This window comes from Centroberyx gerrardi, chromosome 18 (assembly GCF_048128805.1).
Source record: "Centroberyx gerrardi isolate f3 chromosome 18, fCenGer3.hap1.cur.20231027, whole genome shotgun sequence".
In the NCBI taxonomy this organism is placed as follows: domain Eukaryota; kingdom Metazoa; phylum Chordata; class Actinopteri; order Beryciformes; family Berycidae; genus Centroberyx; species Centroberyx gerrardi.
Genome location: NC_136014.1, coordinates 2,454,171 through 2,472,593, shown reverse-complemented (window position 1 = coordinate 2,472,593; position 18,423 = coordinate 2,454,171). Strand labels below are relative to the sequence as shown.

The following is an 18,423-nucleotide window of genomic DNA, read 5'->3' as shown; positions in this document are numbered from 1 at the left end:
TCAGGAATTTCATTACTTTACTTAAAGCACCCAATGACCACTTAGAGTAACTTATAATGCATTATAACAGTGATTATAATGCATTATAAAATGATTATAATGTGTTACAACTATGAGAATTATAATACACTATGATCCTTGCAAAAAAATAAATGTCAGTGAGTGACCAGCAATTATTATTATGATACTTGACCTTATAAGTCATTATAAAATGCTTTATAATGTGTTATGATTATTGTTATAAAGCATTATGAATATTTATGAGTGCTTATAACTATAATTATAAAGTGCTATAAGCAGATTATAACGCATTATAATGCATTATAGACATGGGCGTCATAGAAAGTGTTACCTAAGTTTTCTACCATAGTGTGTTGTAATACATTATAAATATATTCTACAAGCCATTATAAGCAAATACTTATAAAACATTATAAATGAGCTTTATCACCACTTATAAATCACTATAGGTTCTTACAGAGGATCATAAGACATTATACGCATGTGTGTCACAGCTACACTTACAATGTCCTACAGACATCATAGAAAGTGTCACCAAAGTAACAAACATTCTCGCCTCCATGTAGGCAACGAGATGACCAAATGAGGATGACATCACCAACTGTTGCTTTTTAAATCAACTTTTGCATAAAGATGGAAGGCTCGACAACTCTTCCCCCCTCATCTAAATTTCAAATGAGTGATTCAGAGACAGAGTGAGAGATGGAGAGACCGGGAGTGAAATGTCACCGAAGCCAACTGCTCGATAACATGTCGGACGCTGCTGCCGCCATCTGCATGACAAAACCTCTGAATGACCTGGACAGAGTCAGTGTTTGTTTGTGTGTCTGCGTCCATCCATTACTGTCAGCATGAGACAATCATGCTCCATGCGCCTACTATTGCATACAGAAGAAGCTAGTGTCTGCTCTAGCGCTCATTGACCTTTAGATGGCTAGACAACCACTTTTTGAGTGTGAGTGTGTGTCTTCTTGATGTATATGTGATTCACTGTATGTATTTCTTTGCTATTCTATGCTATTAAGTGTGTGTAGTCCTGATTTTATTGGTTACATGAGTAAGTATAATTGTGTGTATCTGCACTTGGGTGTGGGTTGGTCAGTGTGTACGTTTGTGTGTGTGTGTGTGTGTGTGTGTGTGTGTGTGTGTGTGAGAGAGAGGGAGAGAGAGAGAGACATGAGTTGAAGGCCATTAATATGTCTAGTGCTTAGCACCATGCCGAGTTTCTGTAATAGTGGATGACTAACAGTAACAGAAGGAAAAAAAGGTAACACTTTATTTTCCGGATCCACTATTTCCTAATAATTTCCTAGAAAGGAACTGTTAATTTCTTAGTAAGTTTCCTGGAAAGAACCATGACATTATGTACTAATTATTGGGAAAATAGAGAAAGACTTCAATGGTAGTTGGTAAGTTTCCAAGACAGCACCATGAAATTATGTAGTAGTTATATAGAAAATTAGAAATTAGAGGAAGGAATTCAACAAATAACTATATTATATAATTATTTGAATAATGACTTGGGTTACCAGATTGACCTCTGCCTATTATTTTTCCAGTAAATAGTTTATAGTTGCAGGAAACTCTTTTAGAAATTGATAGTATCTTATCGACTCCACCAAACAGACTGCTTACATTTTCTATGTAACTACTACATCATTTCATGGTTCTTTCCAGGAAACTTCCTAAGAAATTCTAATAAGTTCCTTTTTAGGAAATTATTAGGAAATTGTGGACCCAGAAAATAAAGCGTTACCAAAAAGAAATACACCACCAAACAACAATATAGATACAGAAATGCAAGGTACACCACCAACAGCTGTTTAGTAACAGTGTTGAAGTGTTTACAGTGGATTGTTCCTAAAATCTAAAAATTCTGCAGGCATAGAAAGTGAACAGTTGCTGCATTTCCTTCCCTCTGTTCCTTCCTTACCTTCTGTCTCTTGTAGACGCTGCTGAGCGGCGCGACATCACAGTCCTTGTGTTGGCCGAACACCTTGCACATGGAGCAGGTCGGCGCCTGGCAGGACAGACAGTAGATGTTGATCTTCTCCTCTTCATGTTCCTCGCACATGAGCTGCTGCTGCTGCTGCTCTGGCTGTATATTTACAGGCCTGTGAGAGTCAGAGAGGTTGAATGGGATCATCAAATGTTTATTGGTTTGACCAGCATTTGACTGATGTGAGTTTTTGAAGGTCAATAACCATACTGATATTTTTTGGATCGAAGCTGCAGATATATTCAGTATCTTTAAAGTTTATAATTTCATGCCAAAAAAATCCAAGTATTTAGTGTTTCGCCCAGAATTTTATTCTTGTCAGGGTAGAAAAGTCTATAATAATAATAATAATAATAATAATAATAAAATGATGTGTTGTGAACAGTTTTCCATAGACCAATGGTTCTCAACGTGGGGTCCGAGGACCACAAAGGGTACTTGAGGGGGTTCCAAGGGGTCCCCAGCAAATTGATCAACTGTTAAACTTCACCATTATTTCTTTTACAAGAAGTTAACACAATTACAGGATGTAGAAGAATGATTATTTTGATCATAGTTTCACTGTTACCTCTCTATCTATCCAGAGATGCCAAATCTCATCAAATGGGGGTCCAGGCCCTAAAGTGTAATAAATTAGGGGTCCTTGATATGAAAAAGGTTGAGAATCACTGCCATAGACAACCAGTGTTGTTTTGATCCGCTACACAATAAATATGGAATCTATCAAACTGCATCATATCCATCGGCAGGTTCTGTTTGTTTGCCTATGTTAATGTTGAGGAACACAGCTTCGGGACACCAAACGTCTGCTTTAAAATCACTATACCATGCTCATTTCTCATCTTTACAACCTGTCAAACAGCTAAAGTGTTTGTGTGGCAGGTGTGATGGGGCGAGGTTAACCTTGCCCAGGATCAGCTTACTTTTATGCCGGCTCATTCTCTCTAAGTGGACTAGTCAAGGATATCGAGATGTCTGCTTCGTTAAGCCGAACCTTACGATGAGACTACCTGCCACTCACCCAGATAGTTCTGCTGTTACTTCATTTCTCATGAGCAAAGAAATGTTCAAATTTAGCCGTGGATCTCCCCACAGAAAATGACCAATACCGGTAAACTAGCATCAAAAACCTCTGAAAACCGGCCCAGATGTGACACATCACTTGAAATGCATTGTGACACATTGGCAGATTGTAAGCCCATTACAAGCAGGATCAACTTTTCTTACCATATAATCCTCAGACAAACATCAGAAAATTGCTTTCAGTTCAGTATCATTTCATTAACTATTTAATGAATGGTTAATGAAATGATAATATTAAGTTGCATCATTAAGTATTCAAAGCCCACATATTTTGCACATTGTTTAATATCATGATCTGATTATAATACATATAAAACAACTATCATGCACTTATAATGTGCTTATAATGCCATATAATGCTTTAGAATACTTTGATGACTTATGATGCTTTAGAATGCTTTATGATGCCTTATGCTATCTTATAATGCATAACAATGCCTTTAGATCCCATATAGTGCACTAATAATGCCTTATGATGCCACATAATGCCTTATAGTGCCTTATGGTGCCTTATGACAGCTTATAGTGCCTTATGATGCCTTATAATGCTTTATGTGCCTTATAATGCCTTATGATGTGTTATGCCATATAATGCCTTACTTATGATGCCTTATGATTCCTTATGAGCACCACTGCAAGGCCCAGCATTAACAAAACTGTTTATGATGATCAAGCAAGGAGAACTCAACTTGCCATGTTGTATTAACTCCTAATCTCAAATGCAGCCATCTTTCTTCTTTTGGTCAGTTTTGTTATGTGTTTGTGATGGTGAAAAATCTATGCTAATGTTGACAGAAACAATGTCTTTGAGGATCTATGTAAGCAGAACTGGGTGAAATATATTGAACAGTTTTTAATTATTAATATTGTTTTGGTTTTGAATTTGTTGTGGGACAAACACTCAGTTTAACTTGCTATTTACAGCCTCAAAATACCTTAAAACCATTATCTTAAGACCTTAAAACCATAAAAAAAGACCCTTAAAAGACCATATTCTCATGCAACTTAACATCAGTTTGACACAACTTACTATGATGTATACTATGAATTTATGTCATAAAGATTTATCTCAGCCGTAAAAGGTGTTAAACTGTATTCTACAGTTAAAAAGGTGGGTAAAGTAGATCTATGTGGGTTAACTCTCCACTTCATCCCTGATACAAATCCTTACAGTCCTAGTCTGATGCTTACCAGCCAAGCTACAGTCAAAGCAACACATACCAGTCAGAATACTAGACTGGCAGTAATGCAATAGTGCTCTCTATTGGTAGTCACCTATTATTACAATAGCATGCCAGACAGGCCCCAGTGCCAGTAATACCATTTTTCTTAGCAGTTACATTTTAAATTTGATATCCAGCCAAACATGTTAGGAAGATGTGAGCTAAATATTGATTATAATGGTGGTTTCTGTGGAATGGAAAAATAAACCACCTTTCATTTATTTTATAGTTGCATTTATAGCAAAGTATTTTGGATTGATGTAGAACTTTGAATAACTGGACATATTATTTCACCAAATGGTTTTGATATTATGTTGTATTTTGTTAATAATGTAACTGATAAAGATAGTCATTATTCTCACCAGATGCTAACAATAATGGGTAAAATTCCTACACATGAGAACTAGTATTAGTATCCAAGCCCATTTTTTTTTTCAACTTAATAAATGAAATAAAAATTATGGGTGCACATTTTTATTTCATTTAAAAAAAAATCCACAGGACCCCACTGTCCTAGGGCTGAGGACTCTTTATTAAAATGAAAAACTGGAAAAATCACATCAAAGAGAATGTTTTTTTAAAAAGTTCCTTTAAAACTTTTTGATGCTTTACAGCACCAAAAAGGGTTCAACCCTAAAGAACCATTTTCTTCTACCGCCTAGAACCCTTTTTGTTAAGGGTGTAGTACGCTACCACCACTACTACTACTACTGCTCCTGCTACTACTAGCCTACTGCTATTACTACTGCTGCTACTACTACTACTACTATTGCTACTAGTAGCAATAGTATCGCCACACCCCCACCCACACCCAGAGCCACACCCCCACCCACCACCTCAGATCAGCTGATGCCAACCTCCTGACCCCCCATCACCAGGACCAAGCACCGCACCTTGGGGGACAGAGCCTTTGCCATTGCTGCCCAGACCCTCTGAAACTCCCTCCCTTCACACATCAGAAACTCACTCCCTTCATTCAAAAAATAAACTCAAAACCCACCTTTTCAAAAAGGCCTACAATATCTGACTCCCACTGCCTCTCCAGAACTGAAATGCACACTTGTCATTACTTTTATCATCTTCATTTATTATGATCACTTTTGTATCAATGTTTTTATGTATTTTATATATTTATTTTATTTTCCCCTAGCTGTTGTAAAGTGTCTTTGAGTACTATGTAAAGCGCTTATAAATAAAATCTGTTATTATTATTATTATTATTATTATTATTAATACTGCTACTACTACTACTACTACTGCTACTAATAGCCTACTATTGCTGCTGCTACTACTACTACTGCTACTACTACTACTGCTGCTACTACTACTACATGAACACTGAACAAAATTTTAGAATTGAGCCAAGAAATTAAGGTACACATGTGTGAGGTGCTGACTACTGTCACCTCACAGCAAAAAGGCCCTGGGTACAATTTCCTCACTGACATGCCACAGAATAGAGCTGAGCCAGAGCTGAGGCCTGGCTCAGGCCAGGGCAACACTCAATGCAGAGAGATGGCTGATACACCAGAGTATGTGATACACTAATACACTGTAATAGGGTTAGACTGATATAAAGGCCGTAAGCAGAAGTTGACATTTTGCATCATTTTTGCATGCCATACTTTAGCATCTCTGCCATTCGGTGTGTAGTTTAAGATCCCTATGGGGAATATGAATGGGTTTTTCAAACAATATTTTACAAGTAACAAGATTTTTGTTATTGTTGATTTAGTACTGAATTGTAGAACGTTCTACACTGTATGTGGTAAGATAACACTAGTAAGAGTAAAACATAGGATTACAAAAGTCATTCTTATACATTCTCTAATTGGGGTAATTTCTAGTGAATTAACTCATAGTGAAATTACACTATACCTTGTTTCCTGTGGAACCCCCTTAAGGGCCAATTGAACCCACTCAAGGAACCCTAGCACTTCCTTGAGGCCCTCCATGCACTCTCACCTGGAGGACTCCTGCTGCCTGTAGATGTCTATGATGTTCTCCACCAGCAGGTTCCTCTGCAGGCCGTAGACTCCGTGGCGGTCCAGCACCACCTCATGGCGGCACGACGGGCAGCGGAAGCGACCGCCACTGGCCGCCATGCTGGAAGAGCCGCGGGACTGCCACAGAGGGTTAGCTGCCTGGGTAAAGGAGGGGGGGAGAGAGGGAGAGAGAGAGAGAGAGAGAGTTTGGGTCCTCATCCTCTTCAAGAGCAAGCAGAAAAGCACTAACTTTCTCTTGACTGATAGACTGGTAGTAGGGGAGAGCGGGGCAAGTTGTCACATGGGTAAGTTGTCTCAGTGGCTTTGTTTCTGAAGCTAAATATTTTACAGCCAAAAGTCAAATTACACAAATGTTTACTTTCTCAATAAGAGGTTACCTATGTTGATTACAACAGTCTCAGTCAAAACACTATAACATAAAAACAATTTAGATACCTAAAAGTAAAGGGTTAGGGTTAGTATGAAGTATGTTGTTTTCAATACAAGAGTATGTTTTTCATGTTATTATAGTATATATACAGTATTTCAGAGGAAATGGAATTGAGTGCACGAACACAGTGCGACATGCCCCATCATATGTGACAACATGCCCCGACATGGGGTAAGTTGTCACAAGTTATCAAGTGGTATTTCATCTGCTCTCACCTAACATCTTGGCTTGGGGCAATATCCCAAATTTAATATTGCGATGCTGTAATATCTTCGAAATTACATCTAATTGCTAGGCTATTAATAATAGTAATTATTATGTTATTATTATTAATAGCCTTGAAATTTGATCTTACTATTCAAGCACTGGAGGAAACAATGGTCATTTGGTGTCATTTGCTCATTCCTGCCATTTCCAGGAAAATGGGTTGATTGTGGAAAAGGGAACCCACTTGAATTAAAATGGGGCGATATTTGATACTGTGGAAAATATCACGATATTTGATATTATCGAATATCGGCCCAAGCCTAGTAACATCTGTTAGTAACAACTATAAGTAAGTAAGTGTATCCATTAATGTCAGCAATCTATACTCTTTCCATTACTTGCCAGCTGCATATGGTTATTGTTTATAAGATATTTTCATAGGGTATATTCTATTTTTCCCTGCTGTATCGTATTACGGTTTGCTGCTGCAACGACCCAATTTCCCCAAAGGGATCATAAAAGTTTCATAAAGTGTCATATTTTCTAGTCTTATGATAGGAAAGACATGAGAAATAGCACTTGGAATAGATGTGGCTGAATCATAGGAGTAGAGGAATAGCTACCTGAGAGAGGGAGAGATGAGAGACTGTAGGCGAATGTTAATGGCAGCAGAGGGTGAAGAGGAGATAAGGGAAGACAGAGGAGAGGAGGAAGACTGAGGTGCAGCCGGGGGGAGAACTTAAAACATTAATATGGGTCTTAGGAAATGTCATGCAAACACCGTCCGAACACAATTCCCCTGAACACACACATGGTGTCGGCGTCGGGGCTTTGACGGGTCACAGGAAACCTCGCAAATGTTTGGCTAGGCTGATGAACCATCAACGCCTGCGGTAAATATTGCTTTGTGTTGTGTTGTTGTACCTTATTGCTTGGCAACAAGGTACAACAGAGACAGAGGTCTGCATAATTTGACCTAGTATACCTAGATATAGGATGCCATATCAACAATGACTAGTTTCTTTATGATCAGTCATTTCTGCTTTATTGTACATATTAAGTATATTACAATAAGTTTTTTTTGTCTCAGTATGTTCTGCTGTTATTTTTCACTTATAATGCTATAGTTTACTTATAATGCATTAATGCACTTATAGTACAATTTTCTATGGAAGCCCACTCAATAAAATAAAAAACGACTCAATTGTGAGTTTTTTTCTCGCAATTGTGACTTTATTTCTCAGAATTCTAACTTTTTTTCTCACAATTCTGACTTTTTTTTCTCAAAATTCTGACTTTTTTTCTCACAATTCTGACTTTTTTTCTCAAAATTTGGACTTTTTTTCTCACAATTCTGGCTTTTTATCTCACAATTCTGACTTTATTTCTCAGAATTCTGACTTTATAAAAATCAGAATTCAGAATTTTATTTTTAAAAAAAAGAGTCAGAATTCTGAGATAAAAAGTCAGAAGTGGAAGAAATAAAGTCAGAATTCTGAGAAATAGAGTTGTTTTTTATTTTACTGAGTGGCGGGAATGGGCTTCCATAATTTCCTCATGCATATATGTATTTATATTCTATTTTTCTTTGCTGTATCCACTACTATTTGCTGCTGCAACAACCCAACTTCCCCACAGGGATCAATAAAGTTTCATCTGATCTTACCTAATCTTATTAGTCAATATAGTGATGGGACATTAGAGGAGGGAGGGGGGCTACACTGATCATGAGCCAGAGTCAAACCCACAACAACATGAGTGCATGGTACTGTAAGCCAGTGGTTTTCAACCCAGTCCTCAAGGACCCCCTGTCCTGAAACTTGTAGCTCCAACTCTACTCTTGCACACCTGATTCAATCAAGGGTCACACGGATCAGGTGTGCAAGAGTAGAATTGGAGCTAAAAGTTGCAGGACAGGGGGTCCTTGAGGACTGGGTTGAGAAACACTGCTGTAAGCACCTCATTCCACTGATCTATGAGGAGTTAAAGGGAGCTACAGAGCTACAGAGCTACAGCCTGTTTTGGACACCAGGGACTTTTGTTCCCTGAGTGTCGACTAGAAGGCAGCCGCCTCCTCCAAAGGCTGCCAGTAGTGGCCCCGCCCCACTCTTCACTTAGCCAATCACAAGCCATGTGGCACTGTGCCTTGCTCATCTCCTCAGCCAATGATCAAGTCTTATTCTCCCTACTTGGTGAACGGTCTGTGTAGATTAATTTCAGTCATCCAGGTAGTAAGAAAGGTAGTAAAAAATATATTAAAATTTTACCTTTAGCAAAGGATTGATGGTGGTGTGTTCATACAAGTTCACTTTGAACAGAGCTGTGTAAAGACTATTGAAGTATGCAAAATAAAATATAACAATGTGATAATATCTTTGCGTTAAAGGTGCTATGTGTATCATTTTAAAACATCAATATATCACTGTGAAATTAATGGTGATACCTTGGTATAATTACCATAAACAAATGAGAACATGGTTGACAGGATTGGTCACCTCTCTCATGCCAGCGGTATTGTTAGTGCAAGTGTTTCACCAAATTAAGACCACATTTCCCATAAGCCCCGTTGCTTCCTGCCCCCCTCCCCCTCCCTGAAGAGGATCAACATGTTGGAAGTGATTTTACCATCGGCCTTTCACTCCTTCCACCATCTGCCTTTTCCAGAAACTCTGAAAGCTTTAGCTCTGTTTGCTCTGGAAGAACAGCGCCCTCTTCCTGTTTTGTGCCGTAAAGCAATCCAGCAGATTTCCCTCCAAATCCGACCCGGTGGCTCACAATGTAAAATGCAGTGTAGAGGCCGCTAGAGACAGCCAATCTTCTTAGTGACGGCGTCTTTTGTTTATGGTAATTACACTAATTTCTCCAATTTTACATGTCAGTGATTTATGAATGCTAAAATGCTGCATGTTCATGATTTATCTTAGATGTCCAACTACTGTAACTGATCACAGACCTGGCCTGGCTTGGCTTTTGTTTTTTCTTGCTATTACTTTATCTAATCTTTACCCTGCTGGTTAAACATGTAAAAAACCATCGGAAATGAGTCCGCACCCAATTTTCTGCTCCTTTTCAAACCCAGCCTTGGCATGAGCAAAGCCATTTCAGGCAGCCATGATTAGTCTATGAAGTCAGCTTCCAGCACCTGGCACTAAAGAGGGCCTCGGTTCCTGCTCCAGCCCAGGAAAGAGACAGCTGGCTGGGATCAACAGCAGCTGCCCGGTCCCTACACTATCATCCTCTAAACCAGCCTGCAAATGGCTGAATTTCACTGCTACTATAGGAGAATTATATGTAGTATGTGCATGGTTGTAATTCAGCTTAGACAGATATATCAGTTTGCAAATATTGGCCTTTTTTTTTTTTTTTTAATCAAATCCCCCTTTTGCTGTCCAGCTGTGTTACAATGCAGTTTGGTTAATTACATATTTATTGTATAATTGAATATGCATTTAGTATTAAAATTCTAAAATAAAAATCACAATGGGCATGGATCCAAGGCCGACACACAAGGACACATACTGTGGCTTCATAAAGTATTCAACCCCCTTGACATTTTCCACATTTTGTGGGCTTCCAAACAAGTCACATGTGACACATGTTGGTGTCATACTTCAGATGTGAAACATTCAATTCCTAGATGAAGAGTATTTTTTTCCACATGTGGAATTTTCATTTCACATTTTCACCTGCCATTAGATATGACAATGTTTATTTCACAGGAGACAATTCCCAGGTGAAAATGTCAAACGGGAAATTTCACATGTTCACATATGCAAATCAACATGTGTCCAAAAAGCACATGTACATCCCTCACAAAAAAAGTCACATGTGAAAACCCACATGTGAATTCAAAGCACATGTGGGTTTTCACATGTGACTTTTTGATCGAACTCAACATTGATTAAAATACGATTAAAAACTCGGGAGAAACTCTGGAAACACTGAATAGTTCCAATTGCTTGGAATTTTGGATTATTGCCATGAAATATTTTGCCATCAGCAGCTTCTGTGCAAACATGCCACCTCCAAAAACCCCAACCCCCCCCCCCCCCCCCCCCCCCCCCCCACACACACACACACACACACACACACACACACACCTGGAAGATGTCATTGGCACACTTGCGACAGAGGTTGTGCTGGCAGGGCAGGATGACCACGGGTTTGGAGAACATCTCCAGGCAGATTGGGCAGATCAGCTGTTTCTCCAGGTTCTCCATGGCAGCACCGCCGCCACCGCCAGGCCCAGAACCGCCCGCCGCCGGGGGCTTGAAGCCAAGAGCAAAGTTCATCACGTCCGGGCAGCAGCTAGATGGACAGAAGAGGAGAGCGGCTCGAGCCTGAAGGTGGAGGCTTCCAGAAACACCGGGCGGTGGTTTTGTTTGTTTGTCTTCCTTTATGTTCTAGCTCTTTGCTCCTGATTCCAGTGTTCCCTATCCATCAGCATCATCCCACTTTATCCTTCTATTCTTCCTCTACTGGTTTTTTGTTGCTTTCTCAACAATAATTCACTATTTTGAAGTCTTTCTGACTCTCTCTCTTGCTATCTTTCCTCTCTTTCACCTCGCCCCTATGTAAAGACCCTCCCACGCCCCTGTCTCTCACACACACACACACACACACACACACACACATACAAGCCTGTCTGTTGGTATATTTAGCCCCGATGTTTGTTCTGGCTTGGGTTACTGTCCAAATTGCATTCCGCAGGCTGACCACTGGGAAGTCTGAACATTTCTGACAGAACTACAAAGGCCCTATTAGCCAATATTGTATGTCGGTATTCAATATCTTAAGATGTGACCATTTTTATGCCCCAAAATTCCAAGTATTCAGTGTTTCCACTTGACCCTTAATGATAATACTCTGAGAGATGGGGGTTGATGCCTGAAATCAATACACGTCTTATGTTTTTATGTAGTATTGTTTTTAATATTTGCTTGGCCCATTGGGGACATAATAAATTTGAAACTTGAACATGAAGTGTGTGCGACTGAGTCATCAAGCCAGAAGAGGAGGCATGAGATTAAAACAGAGGAGGAAAGAGAGAGAGAGAGAGAGAGAGAGAGAGAGAGAGAGAGAGAGTGAGCCTGTCAGTAACTTGACCCCAGTATAAAGCTGGTGAATGGAAACGCTAGCCAAGCTGATCGCTTCAAAACAAACACAGTTCATAGGATACATTCAACAACAAATCAACGTCCTATAGAACAAATTTGTCTTTTTTACCAAGCGCCATCACTCATTTGACTTAAGAAAGGATTTATAAGGATTTATTCACTGTACATCTGTGATTCCTTTACTATATCCAGAGGTGTGACCAACTTCACTCGAGCCCCAAGTCTCAGTCTCAAGTCTTGAGGCACAAGTCTCAAGTCAGTGTAGCTTACCAAGTCAAGTCCAAGTCAAGTCCATATGATTAATGTCGTCTAAATGTAGAACACCAAGTCAAGTCAGAGCAAATCAAGAGTCCAGTATCAATTTAATATCTTAAAGAAAACTAAATATCTAGGACTTTTCAATGCAATATGGTTTTAATAGGATAAAAACCTGGTAAGAGCATCATGAGTTTGATCTCTATAATCAGTTTCAACTTCAATAAATTCAATCATTCCATACAAATTCAGAAAACAGAACTTAAATTCAGTCGTCTGGTGGAACAAATCTCATCACTTTCAATCTAAGTCATTTACACAAACACAAGATCTCAAGTCAAGACTTTAGAAGCCTTTTCAAGTCATCAAAGTACAAGTCAGAGTCAAGTCCCAAGTCACCAGAACCCAAGTCAAGTCTCAAGTCTTCTCTTCATGCATCAAGTCAAGTCTCAAGCAATTAAAACTGTGACTCGAGTCCCCACCTCTGACTATATCAGATGTAACAGAGTCAGCACCTGCCACATTCAGTTTTGGATTTCAAAGTCTAGGCCTGCAGCCTATAATCTTCACTAGACTTTAGATTTGACCATGTTCATGCCAAAAAATAAAGAAATCACAAAATTAGAAAATAAGTATTCAGTGTTTCTTGGCAGGGTGGAAATAATAATAATAATAATAATAATAATAATAATAATATCCATAATAATAATCATAATAATAATAATACTTGCGTGGAATCTAATGAAAATGTCTCATTAGAGTGAATTCAGGTTAAAGTCTTCCCATAGACAACCAGTATAGTATTGATCAATTCTACAATAAATATGTAATCAAATCAAACTGCACCATATCCATCATATCAGACTGGACCAGAACGCATTTTTAATAAAGCCCCTTATATCGGTCTAACCCCAATCTTCACTACATTACCCAGAACCACTTTCAATTACCTTCCCTTTGTCAACTTCCTGGTTAGTGAGCAGACAGCAGTGAGGTCATTTCCTAGCTCCCATAGAGATGAGGTAATTGCTAATCAACAGAATAGAGTCAGCTAAATCTAAGCTGCTAATAGGATTACAGGACTATTTATAGGCTGGGGAGCAGAGTAAACTCAACACACACTAATACACAATCATTCATGCCTTTCCACCAGCTTCTTATGGCTTCAGGTGGAGTAATGTCACTGAAAATTGAGCATCTGTGCCACAAAGACTCGAGTCAGACTTGAGTCACAGTTTTAATTGCTTGAGACTTGACTTGATGCATGAAGAGAAGACTTGAGACTTGACTTGGGTTCTGGTGACTTGGGACTTGACTCTGACTTGTACTTTGATGACTTGAAAAGGTTTCTAAAGTCTTGACTTGAGATCTTGTGTTTGTGTAAATGACTTAGATTGAAAGTGATGAGATTTGTTCCACCAGACGACTGAATTTAAGTTCTGTTTTCTGAATTTGTATGGAATGATTGAATTTATTGAAGTTGAAACTGATTATAGAAATCAAACTCATGATGCTCTTACCAAGTTTTTATCCTATTAAAACCATATTGCATTGAAAAGTCCTAGACATTTAGTTTTCTTTAACATATGAAATTGATACTGGACTCTCAATTTGTTCTGACTTGACTTTATTCAATTTATTTATTTATTCTCTATAAAAATGTTCACATTCAATATGCAAGCTGCCTGACTGAAATAGATTTAGTCTCTTGCTTTCTCTCTGTAGCAGAGCAGCAGATGGCATTCCTGTGGTTGGTGCTTGGCATGATGCTGCAGCTGATCAAATTTACACTAATGATTGCAGTGTCATTGCCCGAGACAACAGTTAGAAGGATGGCCTACATTTTGCCATAACTTCACAAACAAGTGCACACAAATAGACAACGATTTATAAAATCCCCCTTTTTATTTGATTGAATTTCATTATATAAATACACATTTAAAGATCGTCCACACGGAGCCACGGTTAACAATGAATGACACGCAAAAATAAAAAGCTTTTCTGTCAAATCTACAACGAGGAATTATTCCAGTTTTAATTGCAGAGTGGACAGTGTCCTTGTCCCCTTTTACCAGAGGGAGGTTGGTGAGGTTTAGACCAGCCCTAAACTGACTGGTTGACACGCCTCATTGCTATTTTCTACTCCTATGCTTAATTCTAATGTTTTTCTTGTCACTCTCAAAGGAATATGATGAGGTTTTTGTTTTTGGTACATTGTCCCGTTGGTCAACTTAGTGATACCCACATAATCCACCATGTGTCCCCAGAAGATAGTTGGGACACATGGTGGCCTACAATCACTGAACATAGTGTATGCTAAAGTGTTAGCATGGAGCCTACTATCACTCAGCATAGTGTATGCTAAAGTGTTAGCATGGAGCCTACTATCACTCAGCATAGTGTATGCTAAAGTGTTAGCATGGAGCCTACTATCACTCAGCATTGTGTATGCTAAAGTGTTAGCATGGAGCACCAGAGCCATCAATCTACCGGGGACACATGAGTAATTTTGGTGTCCACGTTCTCAAGTCGACCAACGGGATGAACTCCCAAGAACTTGTATTCTGGTGTATTCCTTTAACTATGTACTTGCCCACACACACACAGCAAAGTGTACACTTTCCATTATGTATTAAACGCATTTCATTGGTAAAGGGGGAATCACCTAACATTGTCCAATTCTAGAGAGAGAGAATTCAAATTCAGCATAATGGCAAGAACAGAGGTTGCCCCTCATTTTCTGTCATCAAATTTAAATTAAAATATTTCTATTTGATATAGATAAAAAAAATTAAAAAAAAGACTAAAAATGTATGTACACGGATTTTCACTCGTAAAACATTTCCATTCATGATGAGGAATCTTGACAGTTATTTTGCATGAAGTGATACATCTGCTGTTTTGTGAGAATTATTTACAACAATTAAAAAAGAATAATGTCTTCTTTCAGTGCTCTATGACCTTATCGCATTTACATTGAAATTACTCGATTTATTATGATCTGAAGAAACACAAGGAAATAACACCTGATTTAGTATGGAACACTATGGAAATTATGTTAAGTTTTTGGCTATTGATGGTAAAGAGTTTAGATAAGCTGACAGTAACGTTTCCAGTTAATTCCAATGAGAAATTTAAGCTGATCTCTTTCTATGTCTATGGCCCGTATTCACCAAGCATCTCTCAGTAGGAAAGCTGGTTGCTGGTCCTAGGTCTGCACTAGAGTTTACTGCAATGTATTTGTTAATATTGAAGGGTTTTAGGAGCTGAGGAGCTTGACATGGTCCAGTGTCTGTGCTTTACAACAACAACCTTTAAACCTCAGCCCGACACATAGAAACACCATGGCCTTCGTTTATCATGGGAGAAAAATAAAGGAAGATCCTTTAAATTTCATAAACGTAATCATAGCTAGAGAACGTATCAAAATTAAAAAACTATGGCAATTCACCAACAACCAACAAGACTTTGCACTGGACAATAATTCTCCACAGCACAACTTAGTGACTTCCAGATTCCAGACTTAAGTCAAAAAATCAAACAAACATTGCACGGCAACAAAAAGTTCCTAGAGCTTCGCCTTGCTTTACCAAACATTTTAAAAACTTGGCATTAGAATTTTTACATATTTTCTAGGAGAACACTGATTAAAAATACCTGTACAGGCAAATTTGGTGCTTAACTAATTAAAAAATATATATTGTGGTGTATTAAAGAGGCAAACTGACCACCACAAAGACATGAGAATGTTTGGAAATTTATGCCCTGATTTATGCTGCGTTTCAGAGATGATGGAAAGTGAGAAATTCAGAATTCCTACTAGGAAAAATGCAATGGAACAAGTTGAAACTTCAAGTTGGAAATCCAAGTAGGAAATTTGGGTCAGATTTCTCATCCATGCTGTTTCCAAGATTATTTTATAATCCTCAAAATACTCTTAAATTCAATTTTCAGCAGTGCATGACCTTAAATTCATCAAAACAACTGTGTGATAAATGGTTAAACGTATACATTTGACATGTAAAGTTGCACTTACAGTTGCTAACGTTCTATGCTAACTAGCTAGCTAACGTTGCCAAATACTGACATAACATTAGCTGTTGCGTGAGGAACTGTATTTGGGCTAAGAAAGTCTTGCGGGCGTCCATGTTTCTTGCCTGGTTTTTCCGAGCTGGACCAATGGAACGCACCGAGGTTGATTTCTGACTTTGAACGGAACGCAGAAATAGTGAATTAGAGTGGCTAACTAATTGGAATAGGCTTCATAAAACACTGAGGGGAAGACATTGCTTTGGGTTAAAGGCGACTAACTTGGCCATTGCATCCGGTCACCTCTGACTTACTATACTTGAGGATATGATGATGTGAAATTAGATGTTAGCAAATGACGTGATTATTTTCTAGCTGTCAGTGATGACTGGTAACACAACCCCTATCCACAGCCCTATATATTAACAAATAGACCTTAGAAAAGAAGCACTAGACTAGTACCACTGGTGACCTCTCTGTAGGCAGTGTGTAGAGCACATTGGTATTATACTGATTTCCATGTGGCGTGCACTATGGCGGCTACTAGGACCGCGTGTGACGCTCTCTTCCTGCATTTCAAACCAAAACCATTATCCAAAGGGAAAATGCCAAAAATAGGTGACAATGGAAAGTAGTGAACAGTGAGAAGGATTAGTACAATAACTGGGAAGTGTGACACCAGGAATATGGATCTCTTTGATGAACCTTCAGCAGTCAGATCTTCTCTCCGTGATGGATCTCTGGTGGCCAACGTCACCATGCAGTTCCAGGAGCTGTGATAACAACACCGAGGCCCAGATTCACTAAAGGTTTGTGCACTATCTTCTTCTTCTTGGTGGATTAGTCTTACAACTGAAACAAGCAAATTTGCGCTTGCAGTTGTTGATGAAGGGTCTATTTGCTTGTTCAGTGTGAGAGCTTGTTTGAGGCCAAACTTGATTTGCATAGTGAATAAGACAAAAACTCTGCACTCTTAGCTCAAGAAACTAAGGTGCAAAGAAATGAGCAGATTGCCTTCACAATACAATCTTAGTGAATCTGGACCTGAGTTTATATCTTATCAAGTATCATTACAGACAATGGTTTCGCCCTATATTGGAAACAGACACTAAGAGGCTGAATGAAAGAACTACTGCTTGACCCAAGATGTAAAAGAACTAAAAACGATAACTATTGAAAATAACCCGCTTCTCAGTTTCACAGAGTGCATAGACCCAAGTGTATACTGTACATACACCTATGACAAATAAATCAGTGGGTTACACAGAGCAAATGGCATTTCCATTGAACTCAGGTCTTTGGGGAAGAGGAGAGACTATCCTGATGTGACTCACTATGGGTTTGGCTGGCTACATGGAGCTGTTGGCTTTGGTCTAGCAAAACAACTGACTGGAACAAAATAAATAGCGCAATAATACAAATCAGACAAAGAAGAATGAAATATGCGTCATTCTCCTGTTAAAAACAAGTTCAATGTTGAGTTTCTTTTTTCATCCACAGGCTTCACTGGTATGGTCATTGTCTGTTAAAGTCAATGGATTATTCTGGGGGCTTTTTCAGCACAGGATGGCACAGGATGGACATGAGGGGCTGGTGTGAGTGAGAGTGTGCGTATGTGTTTGCATGTAGTGCGTGTAACCAGTGTCTGCACAGGTCTGTAGAGGTAGGCAGTCCTCTGTGTGTGTGTGTGTGTGTGTGTGTGTGTGTGCGTGTGTATTAACATGCTGTACAGTAGGGGCATGCATCCGGACAACAACACATGCACATTGGGGAAGGAAGCCTCATCTTTGCTCCGGATCCATGCTGTAAATCCTCAGCTCCGGGTTTTGGCTCAGACCGTTAACGACGACCACGCACTCGGAATCAGACTGAAGTTAGACCGACAGTCCCACACTCACACTTACTGTCACCTGGTCACAAACACACAGTCCCAAAAAAGAGGGAGATGGGGAGGGATGGGAGAGAGAGAGAGAGAGAGAAAGAACCAAAGAGAGATCATTCCAGCCCTGGTCCAGATGGTGGATAGATAGATGTTGGTCTTCTTAGAGGGTTT

General features: G+C 39.0%; 2 protein-coding genes across 3 annotated transcripts in view; both read right to left on the bottom strand.

Moving 5' to 3' along the window:
• Positions 1-11,425, bottom strand: part of trim54 (tripartite motif containing 54) — a 42,552-nt gene extending 31,127 nt beyond the window's left edge. Inside the window, exons 1-3 of the mRNA XM_078289734.1 lie at positions 11,070-11,425; positions 6,292-6,470; positions 1,955-2,135 (exon numbers count right to left, since the gene is read on the bottom strand). Of these exons, the coding sequence (XP_078145860.1) occupies positions 1,955-2,135; positions 6,292-6,470; positions 11,070-11,261 (552 nt within the window). The 5' untranslated portion in view covers positions 11,262-11,425. The remainder of the gene's footprint in view (positions 1-1,954; positions 2,136-6,291; positions 6,471-11,069) is intronic.
• cad (carbamoyl-phosphate synthetase 2, aspartate transcarbamylase, and dihydroorotase) overlaps positions 1-18,423 on the bottom strand; it is a 425,149-nt gene that overhangs the window by 333,981 nt on the left and 72,745 nt on the right. The window lies entirely within an intron of this gene.